At 41.5% G+C, this 18195-nt stretch overlaps 1 protein-coding gene across 4 annotated transcripts in view; it reads right to left on the bottom strand.

Moving 5' to 3' along the window:
• Positions 1–18195, bottom strand: part of snupn (snurportin 1) — a 36601-nt gene that overhangs the window by 16148 nt on the left and 2258 nt on the right. For all 4 annotated transcript variants that reach the window (XM_068015348.1, XM_068015346.1, XM_068015345.1 and 1 more), the window contains exons 2-3: positions 17854–18019; positions 12851–12998 (exon numbers count right to left, since the gene is read on the bottom strand). In XM_068015348.1, the coding sequence (XP_067871449.1) occupies positions 12851–12998; positions 17854–18011 (306 nt within the window). In that variant the 5' untranslated portion in view covers positions 18012–18019. The remainder of the gene's footprint in view (positions 1–12850; positions 12999–17853; positions 18020–18195) is intronic.

Here is an 18195-nt window from a genome sequence, read left to right as displayed (position 1 = left end):
TAAATCAAAATAAATTCCATATTCGGTACAAAGTATTATGTTGTCCTCTAGCACCCCTGACAATTTCTTTGTTTCACAAAAAGAAATGCTAGTACAATCAGATAGCTGACAACTTACATCTACCTTTTTAAGTTTGGAAATAGCCTTTCTCTCCAGCATTTGTTTCAATCTAGCGATGTCAGTATGCAGTCTTTTCCTCACTCACACTTTTTGCAGAGTGTACATTCTTACAAGGATTTCCATTTTCTTTGTTAAAATTTGAGAATTTATATTTTAAAAAGCTGAAAAAGTTTGCATGGACATTGAATTATTTATAGATGGCTGATTTTTGTGTATTAAGAAAAAAAAGGTTTGGGACTGAGTTTGACCTGAGAATGGAATGTAAGCTGTTACTGGAAAACACCTGTTTACAAAGAACCCAACAGGGGGGTTGTTTTCTGACCTGAAGGGACAGATGTTTACAAGAAAATGACAAAGGAGTGATTTAAAGTGGCCATGAGACTTGTTTCTGGAAAAGTATAGTTTCAATTTGAACCAGGCAGTTGTTGTTTCTGTCTGGAGAGGAGAAAAACTACCCACCTTTCTCTTTGGAAAGGAATCCTGCATCTCGAGAAGAAACGCTGTATTTCAATTGTGGCAGATTCCTAGTTCCTCCTGTCTCTGAAGAATCCCTGCATCAAGTTTCCTGTTGCCTCCAGTGTTTTAAGAAATCCTGCATGTTTGCAGAAACCTTGTATCTTGAAAAGATTTGAACCGAATGTGTAAGAACTGACACCCGTTGCTGCACACCTGATGGAAGGCATATGTGAAGCTTCTGCAGTTGACTTTCTTGGAACACCTACCCAAAACAGATGGTTTATCAACCTTGCCTGGAAAGACTCCGAGGGGCATCCAACTGTTCAACTTTGGGACACCTCGCCAAACCAAAGGACTTCCAACTCTTCGCTTCAGTCCAAGTTTTTTTTTTATTTCCTTCCATTTCTTGGTAACAGCAGTAAACAAAATTCCTTTTTCTGGTTAACCAGTTTTTGGATATATGTGTGTGCATGAGGGCTAGGATAATAATACAGCACTTTAATATTTACTTCATTATTGGTTAAGACTTGGTTTATAATAAATGAATAATTTTGTTGTTTATTAAAGAAATCTGGTTGGTGTGCTTTATTCTTTGAACAAATAGGGTACTTATCTGGCTGTTTCGGTAAGTGGGAAAATTTATTGATATGCTGTGACCTGTGGAGAAGTGGAATTGAATTAACAGTGCTCTCCTCCCATCTCGGAAATAACATTATCCCACAAAGCACGATTACCACATAACATTCAATGGATATCCTATCTTTGTAATGTCCCTTGTTCAAAATTTCACCCAAAATATTTGACAAATCAAACTCTATATCTACTGCCTCCACAAGACCAAATGTTTCTGTAGCTAAAGTGCTTTTAACGACCCATTTTATTTTCTTAGTTTCCATGCTGAAGAACATTTCTCATTTTCACCCATCAGAAATATTATGAAACCAGCTGCACTCAAAAACTAAATCAGGAAGATTAACATGTGAAGCATCACTAAAAATTACTAGCTTCATGTTCTTTGGGTCACCCAAGGATGGGAATTTCAGTACACATTTCTCCATATTTAATTGTTTTAATGTTTTATTTGCCCTGAAAGCATTCTCAACTTTTCGCATGTTTCATCATCGTGCTTAACTCCAGCACATCAAAACTAGCATCAGGTCTAATCTGAGAGCACAACCAGTTTAATTGACCAATCAATCTTTGCAATTGCTCAGACTCTGCTTTAGATATATCATCTTTCTGTGATGACCTAGCATGATTAACCGGGATGGGAATAACACTCTAAAAATAGGATTGTTGATGTAAAGTTCTTCCAAAATTAGTCTGCCTAATACCTAAACCAATATATTTAGAGGCCCCACAATCCTGACTCCCAATCTTAAATTTTGCCCTAATCTTATAACATATTTCTGAAAGTCCTCAGTACCACCCCATAAGAAATCATCAACACGCATCATGAAGATGCTGGAAAATTTCACTTTGTTACCAATAAAACATTGCAGGATCTGCTTTTATTTGAACACAACCAATTTTCAACAAAACAGATTTCACCATTAACACACCCTGGAAGCATCATTAAGGCCACAGATGCAATTGTTCAGTTTCCACAGTTTTCCTTTTGCATCTGCTGCCTCTTTAGGGGGTTACAGAAACACTTTTCTCTGAAAAGCATCATCCTACAGAAGTATGGCTTTTAGGTCAATGGATCTACACTCTGATGAATATGTGGTAGAAGAACAAAAAAGATTTTCAAGATTTCTTTTCCAGCTGTGGGAGAGTCCATTCGAACATCGGTATCACCCAGTCACTCTTCAAAACCCCTCGTAACTAGCCTTGCAAGTCTCATCTGGAAGGATTTTTTCAGTACAAATCCATCTATGTGACAAGGCTGGCTGTCCCCTATCTGATAACTCTCTCCAACTCTCAAATTTCTTATGTTTTGCTTCTCTTATTAGTTTATCCTCAAGTATATTGGCAGCCACCAAAACCTCCTGGCCATGAGGACTTCTGCTTCTAGTTCTATTCCGAGACTGCTCTCTAGCCTTCGTTTTATTGTACAATCTGTTCAAACTACAGCCTCTATTAGCACTTTGATGTCTTGCAGGACTACTACTATAAGATTTCCCTTGCACACTATTGGAGGCTCTTTCTCCAGTATGTGATCATTTCCTTATGCAAGAGTCACTTCCAGACCCACTATTAGAACTTGCACTGCGCTTTCTTACTCTTAACACTCACTCCATTCCGCCATGGACCTTGCTTCTTGTCCATCATCTTGAGCATTCAACCAATATTTAAACTTGCCAGTAGATTTTCCTGCATGTCCCACAACTATTGCATCCCTCCATTTATTAGACCCCTCTTGAATATATGTCACCAGAGTACCTACTCGGGGCAACTGGCCTTTGGATGTGTTATCTCTTTTCTGAGCATCATGATCGCTCACATTACTATCCAACCTTGCACCTTCTGTATTCTGTTCCTCAGGACCTTCATCGCAAAATAAGATTATTTGAGGTACAAGATGCCTCGCTTCCCTCTATCAGCTGCTCAGATTCTGAGATTTTGTAATCAACTCTGATTAATCCCAAGGAATGAACCTGAACAGTGATTTCCACGCTGGATACTACTGTCTTACCATCACACCCTATTACCTTACCAGGGACCTTCCATTCCCTATGACCCTCTCTTTCATAATGCACCAAATCTCCTAAATTAAATTCTGCCTCAGATGGCCTTATACGATGCCTCAAAGCTCTACGAATTTTTTCTGACCTCAGCTTTGATGAAAGTCCGTCTCCCTGCATGTAAAGCATTTGAATGTGCAAGAAAAAAATTGGAATTAATTGCAGTACCTTATAGAGTAGGAGGACTGTCGCAAAGTAATGAAGGAAATTTGGGATTTCACCCATAGACCAATTGATAGAGACTATATCCTCCAACTATCTGAAGTGAATTCTTTGCATGAACCGTCCATGCCAGGGCAGTTGTCAACTTGCAGTTTGGTTGGTCAGCTAAGATTTTATGCAGCATTTCATCAATCACTTCGTGATTCCCTTCACAGAGTCCATTGCTGAAAGCACTTCCAGCTACAGTATACATAACCATAATGTTCATGTTTTCACACATCTCTGAACCAGTCATTGACAAATTCCCCTACATTATCAGTCAGAAACTTTGCTGGTGCCCCAAGTCCAGTCCCTATCCATTTCTCCATAATTTTATCTATAATCACCCTTTTGTCCTTGCTATTATTGAAGAAAGACTAAAGCTAGTTGCTACGTCTATAAAATGCAGAATGAAAATATTCTTGTCTTTGTCTCATACCTTTAAATCCATGGCAACTAACTCATCAAGGTCACGCGCCAACAGAAGGCTCACGATAGGACATGATGGTGTCCTCCAGTTTTTTTTCTTAAAACAGATTTCACACTTTTCACTAATCTAAATAGTCATTTGGTAGTACAGAACTTGAGTATTACTGAAAATAGAAACATTTTGTCGAAGCTTTTTGCCTTGCACCCATCAGGACAATTCAATTGAATTGTCGATTGAATTGTCCCGCTCGCTGCAAGACGAAAAGCTTCAACAATATGTCTCTATTTTCAGCAATACTTTCACTAATCTCTTCTATTATCCTCGTTAACTCAATCACACCTGCATCCTTTATCAGGGTTTTTAATCTTTAATAAGGGTGAGCAAATTGTCTGTATAACTTTAAGATAATTTGCTTTTTATCTGTCAGTTCCTCATCGCCTAATGCCATCAATATTTCTTTAACACTGACTCGAAACATCAGGCTTTGTTACAGGGATACAATAATGCTCTGACTGGGTAAGTAAGACTGCAATTAACACCCTCCACCTGCATGTAATTAAATAATTGATACACAATGAACAGATTAACATCCTCATTTCTCCAGCTCCATCATAAAGCAGACTCACTTTTTCTGTTCAGGCCAAATACTGCAGGCCATTCCCACCCAGGAACTGCAATTCTGTTTTTCACCGTATCTGCCATGGCTCAGTTGGTAGCACTCTCTTTTCGGAGTCAGAACGTTGTGGGTCGAAGCCCCACTCTGGAGATCCAAGCACAAAATCTCAGCTGACACACCAGTGTAGTACTGAGGGAGTGCTGCTCTGTTGGAGGTGCCGTCTTTCAGATGAGACATTAAACTGAGACCCCACCTGCCCTCTCAGGTGAATGCAAAACATCCAATGGCACTATTTTGAAGGTCATGGGAGCTATCTCTGGTGCCCTGCCAATATTTATTCCTCAATGAACATCACCAAAACAGTCATTCGTCATTACAACATTGCTGATTGTGGGACCTTTCGGTGTGCAAACTGGCTACCTACAAGAGTGATTACACTTCAAAAAGTAATTCATTGGTTGTAAAGTGCTTTGGGACAGTCTCTGTTTTTGAAAGGCATATATAAATGCAAGTTCTTCCTTTCATCAAAAAATTGCATCAGGCACAAATTTGCACCCAGAATCCCCCATCTACCAAGTTCCCAATCTCAGCCACTCCACAGCAGGGAGCCACCGAGTGGAGGCCACAGGGAAAAAAAATATATGGCAGTGAGAATCATCCTAAATCACTCCTATGTGCTGATCAGCAGCTGATTTCAGATGCGCACTGGCAGGTGCCCATTCTGTTACAACCGAGGCGGGAGGAGTGCACCGCTTATTGTCGTTCCACTTCTCCACAGGTCACAACAGATATTTAAATTCTCCCACTTACCGATACCCTCAATCATATATTCTATTTTTCCCAGAATAAAACACACTAACCAGGTTTCTTGAATAAACAACAAAATTATCTGTATTATAAACCAAGTCTTAAGCAGTAATGAAGTAAAGCATAAACACACAGATTGAAATTTGAAAGTTCCCCTTTTACCTTAGCACTTCACACTCACACACACCCGGTTAACTGGAAAAATAAAAGGGACTTTTTTGTTCAGAGCTCTGCGACAGACCAAAAAAAAAACACTTGTTCATTTTTGAAGAAAACAGCAGATGAGATCTGTTGTGTTCCAAAACTGGCATACAGTCTAGCCTCCGAATACACGTTGACGGGTCACTGGGATCTTTTAGAACAATTCTTTTCAGGCAGCGTTGAGAATTAATTTAGCAGGCTTTTCTTCAAAGACAAGATGAGTTGATACAGTGGACTTCTCAGAGTCTTATAGACAGGTGTTGGAAAGCTGATCTGGGTTGTGATCTTCTCTCCTACCTTAGAAATTCTCTTCTCCTTCTGCAGGCTTGACTCTTTAAATATTCAGCAAGAATCTGGTCTTTTCCTCCGTGACACTTCAGCAGGCTTGTCACTTCTCTGCCCACATCTTCCTCAGTAACCAGGGTTTCTGTTCTATTTTTAACTTGAGTCATGTGACAACTAGTAAACATTGTTGCCAAACTAGTTCTTTCAGTGTCCTCTTGAAAAAAAAACAGGTCCAACATTTCTTCAGTTTGACTATGAATTCTTAAAAAAATATTTTTCACAAAAACAGAAGCAATTTCATAACAACTCACAGATGGGGATAAAAATAATTAAGATATAACAGCTTGAAGCATGGGTGTTCCTCCATGCTCACTGGTACACTCAAATCCAGATGTCAAACGCCACGCTCAGTTGAGGTGAATCTGCTACCAGTTGCAAATGACACAGACATCTACACAAGAGCAATGGAATCTGAAATCCACTAGTCCATGAACAAAGAGTTATCTCAGTCTCTGATGTGGGAACAGTAGGTTGATCACTCTGTAAGGAAGGAGCAATGACTTACTGCAGTTTGTGCCAAATATTGTAACATGGGGCAGGAAAAAGTTCAAATGGTGACCGCCCTCTTCCAGATCATTTACGGGCAATGTTTTTCTTGCGTGTTTCAACATCTTCCATGTTTACAGAAACGGCTATGCTTATCCACACTGCACAGTATTACAACATATTGAGCAACACACATTCTTAACTAACTCTGTGCAATTTTAAGTGGCTGCACAGGTGTACAATACAAAGCAATAATGTTTACGATTTGGGCACATGTGGGCAGCTGTCCCAGAATGACAGTATAAACAGCTAGGCAACACACAGAACACGATAACTTTGTGCATCCATTCACATTCTTTGGCCGCAATACACAACACTATGACCTCCTCCGCTTAGATGAGAAAGGGCAACAGGTGCATGGAGACACCACCAACTTCAAGTCACCCTGACTTGGAACTATACCACCATTCCTTCACTGTCGCTGGGTCAAAGTTCTGGCACTCCTTTCCTAACGGCACCGTTGGTGTACCTACACCAAACGGACTGCAGCAGTTCAAGAAAGCAGCTCACTACCACCTTCTCCAGGACAACAAATGCTGGCCTTGCCAGCAACGCCCACATTGAGAATGAATTTAAAAAAATTCTAGGAACAGGCACCCGAAAACAAGAGGTTAGAGCAAGTACTTTCCATTTCAAGTACTCTCCCGATTTCCCTCACTGGGAAAAGCATAATGCATTTTAAACATTATTAAAATGTTTCGGCAACTGTTTCAGCAGTGCATATACCAAAGCTGCAAAGAGATAGCACGGCTCCTGCACAAGGGCAACTTGCAAATTCATCAAGTGTTCCACATTTTAAGCCAGTGTTTACTCTTGGCGCAGACCTATTCAATGCAAGCTACTCCCTCAGTGCAGCGGTTCACCCACTGGCAAAGCGAAGATAACACTGGCCTTTGCCAACACCACCAACTGGTAGGCCTCTCCCAAACCTGACGATCCAAGGGAAAGCAAACAGTCTCTGACCACCATGCAACAGCTGCATCACTCCCATTGCAAACACGCAGATACTAAAGCAAGTGGTTAGAATCTGGAATGCAATGCCTGAGTGTGTGGTGGAGGCAGATTCAATTGTGGCCTTCAAGAGAACAGGATAAGCATCTGAAGAGAAAAAATTTGCAGGGCTATGGGGAAAAGGCAGGGGAGTGGGACGAGGGGAGTTGTTTTTGCAGAGGGCTAGCATAGACACGAAGAGCCAAAAGGCCTCCTTCTGTGCTGTAACCATTCGATGATTCTATGAATAAGAATCTAAATGTGCATTCAACAAGTATGTGAATGTACCCTTAACTGTACAAGGTGTGAGTGAATACACAGTGGAATCAACATTTAAATGCCCAATTTCTTCGACTTTGAGCAATGCCATTTTGACTTTCCCTCCTTCCAGGCTCTCCATGGTGATATCAGCAGTGGAGGCAGCTGCCTCCATGCCCAAGTGGATTCAATTGTGAAATACAGCACGTGTCTGCTCTCCTGTGGGAGATAGAATATACTATGTATATGTACCATCAACTTTATTTAGTTTCTAGTCTATTTAATACAGACTGGAAGCAGGTTTTTGGACGAGCAAGTACTGAAGGACAGTTAGCCTCTGACCAAACTAGCTGGAGTGAGTGAGTGAGTGTTGGAACCATGTGGAATCCTTCTCCTTGCTCCAATTACTTTCTATGCAGCTGCAGTGTCACATCTTGAAGAATGTTGAGCAAATTCTGGTCACACAATTCATTTATAGTATGAAGAGATCTGGGACTCCTGCTGCAAATGTGGATGAATCGACTATCTATGTTGTACAACTGATTCCATACTGGGCATCACATTTTAATTTGCAGGCACTCTCCAAAATAGTAGGTTTTCTCCCCCCACCAATCTTACAGACATCATGGCTCTGCAAGTCTGATGACCTTTCCAGGCGTATTTGCTCAAAAACTTCTCTCAGACTTCATTAGTCAGCATTTGTTCCAATCAAGTGAAATCCACCGTTCAATGTCAAATTAGAGAGGCCGGTGAAAGAGCTCCCACAAACTGATTTTTAAATCAGAAACACACTGCTACATGTTGCCATGGGTTCCTCCACCTTCTCTGCAGTCAGATAATACTTGAGATAATATCTCTACTTCTCCTACAGTTCTCCAACATCCATCAAAATAATCATATTGATTCAAGTTCTGTAAAGGACTTCAAGAATGTGAAAGGCACTATGTAAATTCAAGTCCTTTTTCCCCAAATCAAGTCAGAGGGAGAGGCTGTTAATTTAACTGTTGCTCGAAAATAATTAATTTTCCTACTCCAGCACACGAGTATGGAGTGATGAACTGCACAAGTGATTGCATATCCCATCACTTTATGGGGTGTTCTGCCCCTCTTTTCGGTCCCTCTAAGTTTGTTTTGCTATCTAAAAAGGATGCACAATGTATTGGGAAAAGTCCATAGAATTCAGACAGGATACCACTGCCATCTGCAGCAGGGAAGCAGAACTGCATGAACCAAAATGCCATTTTTGGTTTCAGGCATATCTGAATTCACAGAAAGAAAAAAAAATCAGACCCGAATACAAATATGGCACCTTCTATAAAGCAGGCGACATGACTGTTTAGGAGGGAAGAGTCTTCAACACAAATTAATTTCTGTAGTTTAAAGGAATTGTCCTTTTGAGACACTGGGGGAAAAGTGCAAACAAAAATCAGATCAAGATACCAGTACAGTATATCTTTGTTAGTCAAAGAATAAAAGATTACCAAGTGGTACTACCAGAGCAAAGTGTGCAGCATTTTATTTTGATTACTATTATGCAATGATTTAATGTAAATTATATATATCCTATATATCATCATAGCATCTGGTTATAGTGGCCAATTCACACAGATCCCCAGATACTAAGTGAATGATCACTGATTCAGAAGAGGCCAATCCACAAATGACTTGTGGGGCTGTTCTCAAACCAAAAGCGTTACTCTGAGCAGAGGATTATAAAGTGCCGACAAGCAGCCTTACTGAACAGCATACAGCACTGACCAACAATTTAAACAGCTGATCAGTAAATGGTGCAAGAAAAGAAGTTGCATTTATATGGCCTTAGTCATTACCACATGGCTAGATTGGCAGGGGGATGGGAACCTGAAAGAGAGCCAAGATTGGAGGGAAGCAAAATTGGTAACAGGAAGCAGAAAATTAGTAAGCAAAATTAGAAGACAGACGAAGCAAAGGCAAACATCAAATAGAATCAGAATGCAAAATAATATTAAAAAGACAAAGTTAAGGGCACTCTATCTGAATACACACAGCATTCACAATAAGGTAAATGATTTGAAGGCACAAATAGAGGCGAATGGGTATGATTTAAACCGTAGAGGTAATGTTGGGTATGGTATAAATCAGGAAATTAGAGATGCATGTAACATGGGTAATACAGTAATAATGGGCTAGTTGAATGTACATATAGACTGGGTAAACATAATCGGCACTAATGTTGTGGAGGATGAATTCCTGGAGTGTGTACAAAATGAGTTTCTGGAGCAGTATGTTGAAGAACCAACTAGGAATTAGGCTATTTTATATTTATTATGTAATGAGAAAGGGATAATTGATAACCTTGCTGTAAAGGAGCCTTTGGGAAATAGTGACCAGAATATGATAGATCTTTACATTAAGTTTGAAAGCGATATTGTTCATTCTGAAACTCGGGTCTTAAATCTGAACAAAGGTATGAGGAGCAAGTCGGCTATGGTGGATTGGGAAAATAGACGAAAAGATTTGACATTAGACTATAATTTAAAGAGGTATTACATGGTCTACAACAAATATACATTCCTCTACGACAGTTAATTTTTCAAGTACTAACTTTATTAATACTAATTTCTTTCAGTTCCTCATTTTCACAAGTCCCTCGTTCCCTTGTATTTCTGGGAGATTTTCTGTATCTTCCTTTGTGAAGACAGACACAAAGTAATAAAACACAAAAACCCAACAGGAGAGATGAATCAACTGTGGCTAACAAAAGAAGTTAAAGATTGCATTAGTTCAAAGGAAGTGGCTTGGAAGGTTACTAGAAAAAGTGGTAAGTCCGAGGATTGGGAGCAATTTAGAATCCAGCAGAGGATAACCAAGAAACTGATAAAGAAAGGGAAGAGAGAATATGAATGCAAGCTGGCGAGAAAGCTTCGTTAGGTATGTGAAGAGAAAATGATTAGCAAGGCTGAATGAGGGTACATTACAGGCGGAGAAACTAAACAATTACTTTGTGTCCATCTTCACAGAGGAAGGTACATAAAATCTCCCAGAAATACCAGGGAACCAAGGAACTTGTGAAAATGAGGAACTGAAAGAAATTCAGTTAAGAAAGAAATTAATACTCAAAAAAATTAACTAGATTGAAGGTTGATAAATCCCATGGACCAGATGAGCTACATCCCAGAGTGTTGAAGGAGGTGGTGACAGAGATAGTAAACGCATTGTGGTTATTTTTCAAAATACTATAAATTCTGGAAAGGTTCCTGCAGACTGGAAAGTAGCAAAGGTGACTGCACTATTTAAGAAATAAAGGAGAGAAAACGGAGATATAGACCTTGTTAGTTTGACGTCATTAGTACGGAAAATGTTAGAATCTATTATAAAGGATGCGATAACTAGACACTTAGAAAATAATATGATTCGGCAGAGTCAAAAGGGATTTATAAAAGGAAAATTAAGTTCGACAAACCTGTTGGAGTTTTTGAGAATGTTACATGTAGCATAGATAAAGGAGAAACTGTGGATGAGGTGTATTTGGATTTTCAGAAGGCTTTTGATAAGGTCCCACAGAGGTTCGTAAACAAAATTAGAGCACATGGCATTGGGGGGGGGGGGGGGGGGGGGGGGGGGGTGCGTGGTGGTAACATACTTGTACGGATTGAGAATTGGTTAACAGACAGAAAACAGAGTAGGAATAAACGAGCCATTCTCAGGATGGCAGGCTATTACTAGTGGGGTACCACAAGGATCAGTGATGGGGCCACAGCTGTTCATAATCTATATAAATGATTTGGATGCGGGGACCAAATGTAATATTTCCAAATTTGCTGATGACACAAATTTAGTTGGGAATGTAAGTTGTGAGGAGGATACAAGGAGGCTTCAATGGGACTTGGACAGGTTAAGTGAATAGGCAAGAACATGGTAGATGGAATATAATGTGAATATGTGTGAAGTGATCCACTCTGGTACAAAAAACAGGAAGACAGAGTATTTCTTAAATGGGGAGAGGTTGAGAAGTGTTGATGTCCAAAGGGACCTGGATGTCCTTGTCCATGAGTCACGAAAAGCTAGCATGCAGGTGCAGCAAACAATTAGGAAGGCAAATGGTATGTTGGCCTTCATCGCAAGGGGATTTGAGTACAGGAGCAAAAATATCTTGCTGCAATTGTATAGAGCCTTGGTGAGACTGCACCTGGAGTATTGTGTAGTTTTGGTCTAGTAATCTTAGGAAGGATATAATTGCCATAGAGGGAGTGCAACAAAGGTTTTAATGTCAGAAATGCAACCCAGCCTTTTGGGAGGGAAAGTTCCAGAGTTCCGTTGTCCTTTCTGTAAAGATGTGATTTCTGATTTTGCTCCTGAGAAGCCGAGCTCTAATTTTAAGGTTATGCCCTTTTGGTCTGGACTCCCCCACCAGATGATTGACCCACTGGGACACTTTCATTGTGAGCCAGTGCCTCCGACCTCTTGCATTTGTTGCAGATGCTTCAGTTTATTACCCATGCACTCAGGGGTGAACTAATGCATGGGTCTACACAATTAGCTGAAAGAGGCTGATACGGATGGAGGGGAGCTCTCATTCCCACTTCCCTTCCTAAATCTCCTGAAGTGTGTGGCTGGGCTTTGGCTCCATGGGCACTAGCAGCAGTTATTCTTCAGATGCGACGCTGGTAAGTTTTGGCAGGCTATTTGACTGTAATAGGAACATAGGAAATAGGAGCAGGTGGCCATTCAGCCCCTGAGCCTGCTCCGCAATTCATGGCTGATCTATCTCAATGTCATTTTCCCACACTATCCCCATATGACTTGATATCTTTAATATCTAGAAATCAATCGATCCCTGTCTTGAACATGCTCAATGACTGAGCCTCCACAGCCTTCTGGAGTAGAGAATTCCACAGATTCACCACGCTGTGAGTGAAGAAATCCCTCCTCATCTGAAGCCGAAATGGCCTACCTCTTATTCTGAGACTCTGTCCCCTGGTTCTACCGTAGTTGGGAGGTGAAAACATAACAACCTCTGCTCACCTCTGTGCAAATATATGCGTTTCTAGTAAAGGTCAATATATAGGGATTAGGACAGGGAACCCAGCCTGATTTTCCTGCATTAGCCTAGGGATGATGCTAACACTGCCAGCTTGAGTCCATATCTCTATCACTAAGCTGGAAACAGCGCCATTTCTTGGTGAACACACTGGACTCAGAAAATTTTCCAACCTGGTTTGCGTAACGCTTTGGTAACTTCTTCTTTGCCACCTCAACTTCCATTTCATTGTGCTCCTCCGACTCCTCCCCACTGTCCTCGCCTCCTGTCCAGTCATCTTCAGCTAGACGCCTTGCGTGGTTAACGTAATTCAATCGCTGCCTTTGAACAAAGCAGATGTGAAACTGGTACAGCACTTTGCTTAAATACAATATTAAAAAAAAGGAGGAAGGACTTTCATTTACGTGGTGCCTTTCACCACCTCAGGCTGTCTCAAAGCGCTTTACAAGCAATAAAGTACTTTTGAAGTGAGGTCACTGTTGTAATCTAAGAAACGCTGCAGTCAATTTACACACAGCAAAGTCCTCACAACCAGCAATGTGATAATCAGCAGCCAATTTTTTTTTTTTAAAGTGATAGATAAATATTGGCCAGCACACTGGGGAAGAACTACTCTGTCCTTCTAAATAAAATAGTGCCGTGGGACTTTTACCCCCACTTAAGAGGGCAGATGGGACGTAGTTTAACGTCTCATCCAAAAGACAGCTCCTCAGTACTTCATTTAAAAGAACAGAAAATCCATCTGAAAGGGACACACCCGAAACATTCATCTGCCTCTTCTCCTGACAGAAGCCTGCCAACATCACTGAAATATTATCTGGTCATTATCACGTTGCTATTTATGGGATCTTGCTTTGCACAAATTGGCTTCTACGTTTCCTACATTACAACAGTGATTGCGCTTCAAACATACTTCATTGGTTGCAAAGCACTTTGGGAGTTCCCAAGCTCGCAAAAAGCGCTATAGAAATACACGTCTTTTTTTAAAAACGGAAGGCAGCATCAAATAAAACTCCTGCCACCTGAGAAAAACAACAGGAAGCGGCAGATAATGCAGACATGTCCTCTGGGACCAATTGATTTACAATCAGTAGCAAAAGGTTATCTTATTTAAAACATGAATTGCAGCATTTCTGAGAGATCCTGTTTGTTTATCAGGAAGGGGGCCAAGGGTTGATTGATTAAATAAACAATCCCATTTCGATCGGGATGTTTCAGTTCACGTGCTTGCGGCGATTCAATCATCTGCTGCACCGGGAAATTAAAAATCCCAGCTGTTTTTGCAATTTGACAGATTGTTTACCCCCCCCACAGCATCGTGTTCCTCTATCTCAATGACAAGATCAACTGGTGCTGAACAGTTGATCAGCCAACTGACAGCTCATCAATCCACCCATACCTACAGCCCAGGCACAGGGTGAAATGTGGCTTGTGTGGGAAAAGGGGAGTAGCAGGCGCTGTTCTGAGGTTGGAGCTCAGGCCTTTTGTTGGGGTGGCAGCAAGGGAGTTCTACTTTGCACCTAACTGTACAATCTGTCAAATTGCAAAATCAGCTGGGATTTTTAATTTCCAGGTACAGCAGATGATTGAATCGCCGCAAGCACATGAACTGAAACATCCCGATCAAAGTGGGATTGTTTATTTAATCAATGAACTCTTGGCCCCCTTCCTGGTAAACAAACAGGATCTCTCGGAAATGCTGCAATTCACATTTTAAACTAGCTCAGTCCCAGCAATTGTGATGATGGCTTCTGGTGGCAGGAAAGCCAACCTCCAAGGAACTGGTTGGTGCAGTGTTAGACATTGCCCTTTCACTTCCCAGATCTACATTCAAATCCAGCCCATGCTGATGGGATGAACGTCTCACTGTTCACTGCCTGTTAAGGGCACAGTGTGAAATCATTCTGGGCTATCCTGGTGCAGTTCCAGATCTGCAGCGCAAAATTTCTGTTGGAGCATCAGAGAACAGTACAGAACAGCCCATCGAGTCTGTGCCCACTCTTTTGCAGAACAAACCAGTTAGCCCCACTCCTCTGTTCTTCCCTATATCCCTGCAATTCTTTTTCTCTTTTGAGTATTTATCCAATTCCCTTTTAAAGGCTATTAACTCTGTGCCCAACCACCCTATAAGGCAGTGCATTTTAAATCCTAACCACTTGTGTAAAAAATTATTTTCCTCATTTCGTCGATGGTTCTTTTGCCAATAACCTTAAATCTGTACCCTCTGGTTATCAATCCTCAAACCAATGGATGGGGGCAGAGTTAACGTTTCAGGTCAGTGACCCTTCTTCAGGGTTCTGAAGAAGGGTCGCTGACCTGAAATGTTAACTCTGCTTCTCTCTCCACAGATGCTGCCAGACCTGCTGAGCATTTCCAGCATTCCATGTTTTTATTTCAGATTTCCAGCATCCGCAGTACTTTGCTTTTAACTCAAACCAGTTGAAGCAGTTTCTCTATCAATCCCTTCATTATTTTAAACATCGCTATCAAATCTCCTCTTAGCTTTCTCTGACTCTTAAGCAGAACAACTCCAATTTCTCCAGTCTCTCCACCTAACTGTAATCCCTCATCCCTGGAACTATTCTGGTAAACCTCGTCTGTACCCTCTCCTAAGTCTTCACATCCTTCTTAAAGCATGGTGCCCAGAACTGGACAATACTGCAGCTTGTCCTCAACTATGTTGGGGGTGCCCCTGATTTGTTTTATGGGAACATTGTTGTCTGGCCTTCCCTGATTCAGCATCTGGAGTTGCTACCCAGGAGTGGGAGGGGCTTTGAGGCAGATCAACCAATAAATCAGCTAATCTGTTGCCAACCGATCTCACAAGCTAAAGAAGAAAGGAAGAAAACAAAACGCACGCAATCTGACAGCTACTGGCCTCTCAGTATCTGCCAAAACTTGGGGTAAGCGAGAATGTGAATAATTGAATCAGTGCCGTATAATACAATAGTGCACCAATTGCACCTACTCATGGCGCTCCGACTCACACTATCAACAGCTGAGATCACAGCCAGGACCCATTCTCTCTGCACGCACAACCACACCCATACACTTGCTAGAAACAAGGCAGCGGGTAGTAACGAGGAGGAGGAATTCTGAATCTTTCTTCCACTCACCATCCTGGGACATCAAGTCCAACTGTGATGCCCCCACTGAGGTTATCTAATGGAGTGGAGAGTCCTGGTGCATTCTGCAGCCCTTCTGATCTGTAGCTCAATGAGTAGCACTCTTGTTACTAAGTCAGTAGGTCACAGCAGGGACTTGAGGACTAAACTCAGGCTGACACTCCAATGCAAGTACTGAGGGGGTGCTGCATGGTCTTTTGGATGAGATATTAAACCAAGGCTTTTTCTGCCCTCTTAGGTGGGCATAAAAGATCCCATAGCACTATTTGAAGAGGATGTTCTCCCCAGTGTCCTGGCCAATATTTATCCCTCGACCGACACCTAAAAAGAAAACCCATTATATAGTTATTTACCTCATTGCTGTTTGTAGGATCTTGCTGTGTGTAAATTAGCTGCTGCATTCCTACATTACAACAGTGATTACACTTCATTGGCTGTAAAGTACTATGGGATGGTCTGAAAGGCACTTTATAAATGCAAGTCTTCCTTTCTCAAATCCTATACTTCATTGTTTTTTATTCTTTCATGGAATGTGAGTGTCGCTGGCAAGGCCAGCATTTGTTGCCCATCCCTAATTGCCCCTGATAACCGAGTGGCTTATTCGGCCATTTCAGAGGGCAGTTAAGAGACAACCATATTGCTGTGGGTCTGAAGTCACGTGGAGGCCAGACCAGGTCAGGATGGCAGATTTCCTTCCCTAAAGGGCATTAGTGAACCAGATGAGTTTTTAACGACAATCAAAGATAGTTCACAGAACCATTACTGAGACGAGCTTTCAATTCCAGATTTTAAGTAATTGAATTTATTAATTAATTGAATTTAAATTCCACCAGCTGCTGTGGTAGGATCTGAACCCATGCCCCAGGGCATTAGGCTGGGCCTCTGGGTTACTAGTTTAGCAACATTACCACTACACCACAGTCTCCCCTATTCAAATGAATCAATAAGGAGCCCCCAGATACATACTCATTTCCCCATTGCTTTCCCTCATGTCAATACGACCAGAAGCAGCAACAAGAGTTTGTTATGCATCAACCCCACACAACGCAACTATGCAAACAGAAGCATGTATAGCAGAACTCTTTAATCGGATGCCATGAATCGTTGTTTCTTTGTTCTCATGGTTACATGACTGGTAGAACCACCTTTTGGAACAGCAAAAAACTGATTCAAACAACAACTTGCAATTACACAGCATCTTTTAATATAGTAAAATGCCCCAAGGCACGACACAGGAGTGTTATTAAGCAAAATTTGATAGCGAATCACATAAGGCGATATTAGGGCAGAAGACCAAAAGCTTGGTCAAAGACGTAGGTTTTAAGCAGCAGCAGAAAGGAGGAAAGAGAAGTAGAGGTGGAGAGGTTTAGAGAGGGAATTCCAGAGTTTAGGGCCAAGGCAGCTGAAGGCACAGCCACCAATGGTGAGACCATTAAAATCAGGGATGCTTGAGAGACTGGAATTAGAGGACAGCACATATCTAGGAGGGTTGTGTGGGTGAAGGAATTACAGAGATAGGGAAGGGTGAGGCCATGGAGGGACTTGAAAACAAGGAAATTTTTTTTAAAGATGCGTTGCTTAGCTGGTGTCAATGTAGGTCAGTGAGCACAGGGATGATGGGGAAACAGGACTTGTTGTGAGCTAGGACACGGGCCCCAAAGTTTTGGACGACCTCAAGTTTACAGATGGTAGAACATGAGACACCGGCCAGAAGCGCGTTGGAATAATTGAGTCTAGAGGTAGCAAAGGCATGGATGAGCGTTTCAGCAGATCAGCTGAGGCAGGGGAGGAGTCGAGGAACATTCACTATCAAAACATAAACCTCTGCAGGCTCATGCATTACGCTGCTCAATATCACCCCAGCCTCATTTTTGTCTCCTTCACTAATCCACATCTTTTATATTTGCCCGAGTTGACAATAACCAGCAGCGACAGGTCAGTTGCCAAGGCGATGGTGTAGCTGAAGAGGTGACGCACCTTGGCAAGTGAACCCTCAAAACATTCCACCATTTGCAATGATGTCACTGCTTTGCTTCATTCCAATGACTTACGATTTTTGGATTTCCAGAAGTTTCCGCCTGCGCTCAGCCTGCTCCTGTGCATTGGATTTGATTTTGTACTGGGCGAGACGTGGATGCGGAGCTGCAATGCTGTTCCGGTCCTGAGAAACTGTAAAGCTGGTGGACAATGCCTGACTTAATTCATCCATAATGACCCCTGCAAGGAGAAGAAATCCCATGGCATTATTTCAAAGAAGTTCTCCCTGGTGTTCTGGCAAATATTTATCCTTCAATCAACATCAATAAAAAAAAAAAGGATTATCTGGTCATGATCAGACTACTGTTTGTTGGAGCTTGCTATGTACAAATTGGCTGCCGTGTTTCTTACATTAC

This window comes from Heterodontus francisci, chromosome 35, assembly GCF_036365525.1.
Source record: "Heterodontus francisci isolate sHetFra1 chromosome 35, sHetFra1.hap1, whole genome shotgun sequence".
NCBI classification, from domain to species: domain Eukaryota; kingdom Metazoa; phylum Chordata; class Chondrichthyes; order Heterodontiformes; family Heterodontidae; genus Heterodontus; species Heterodontus francisci.
This window is presented reverse-complemented; position numbering and strand designations above follow the sequence as displayed.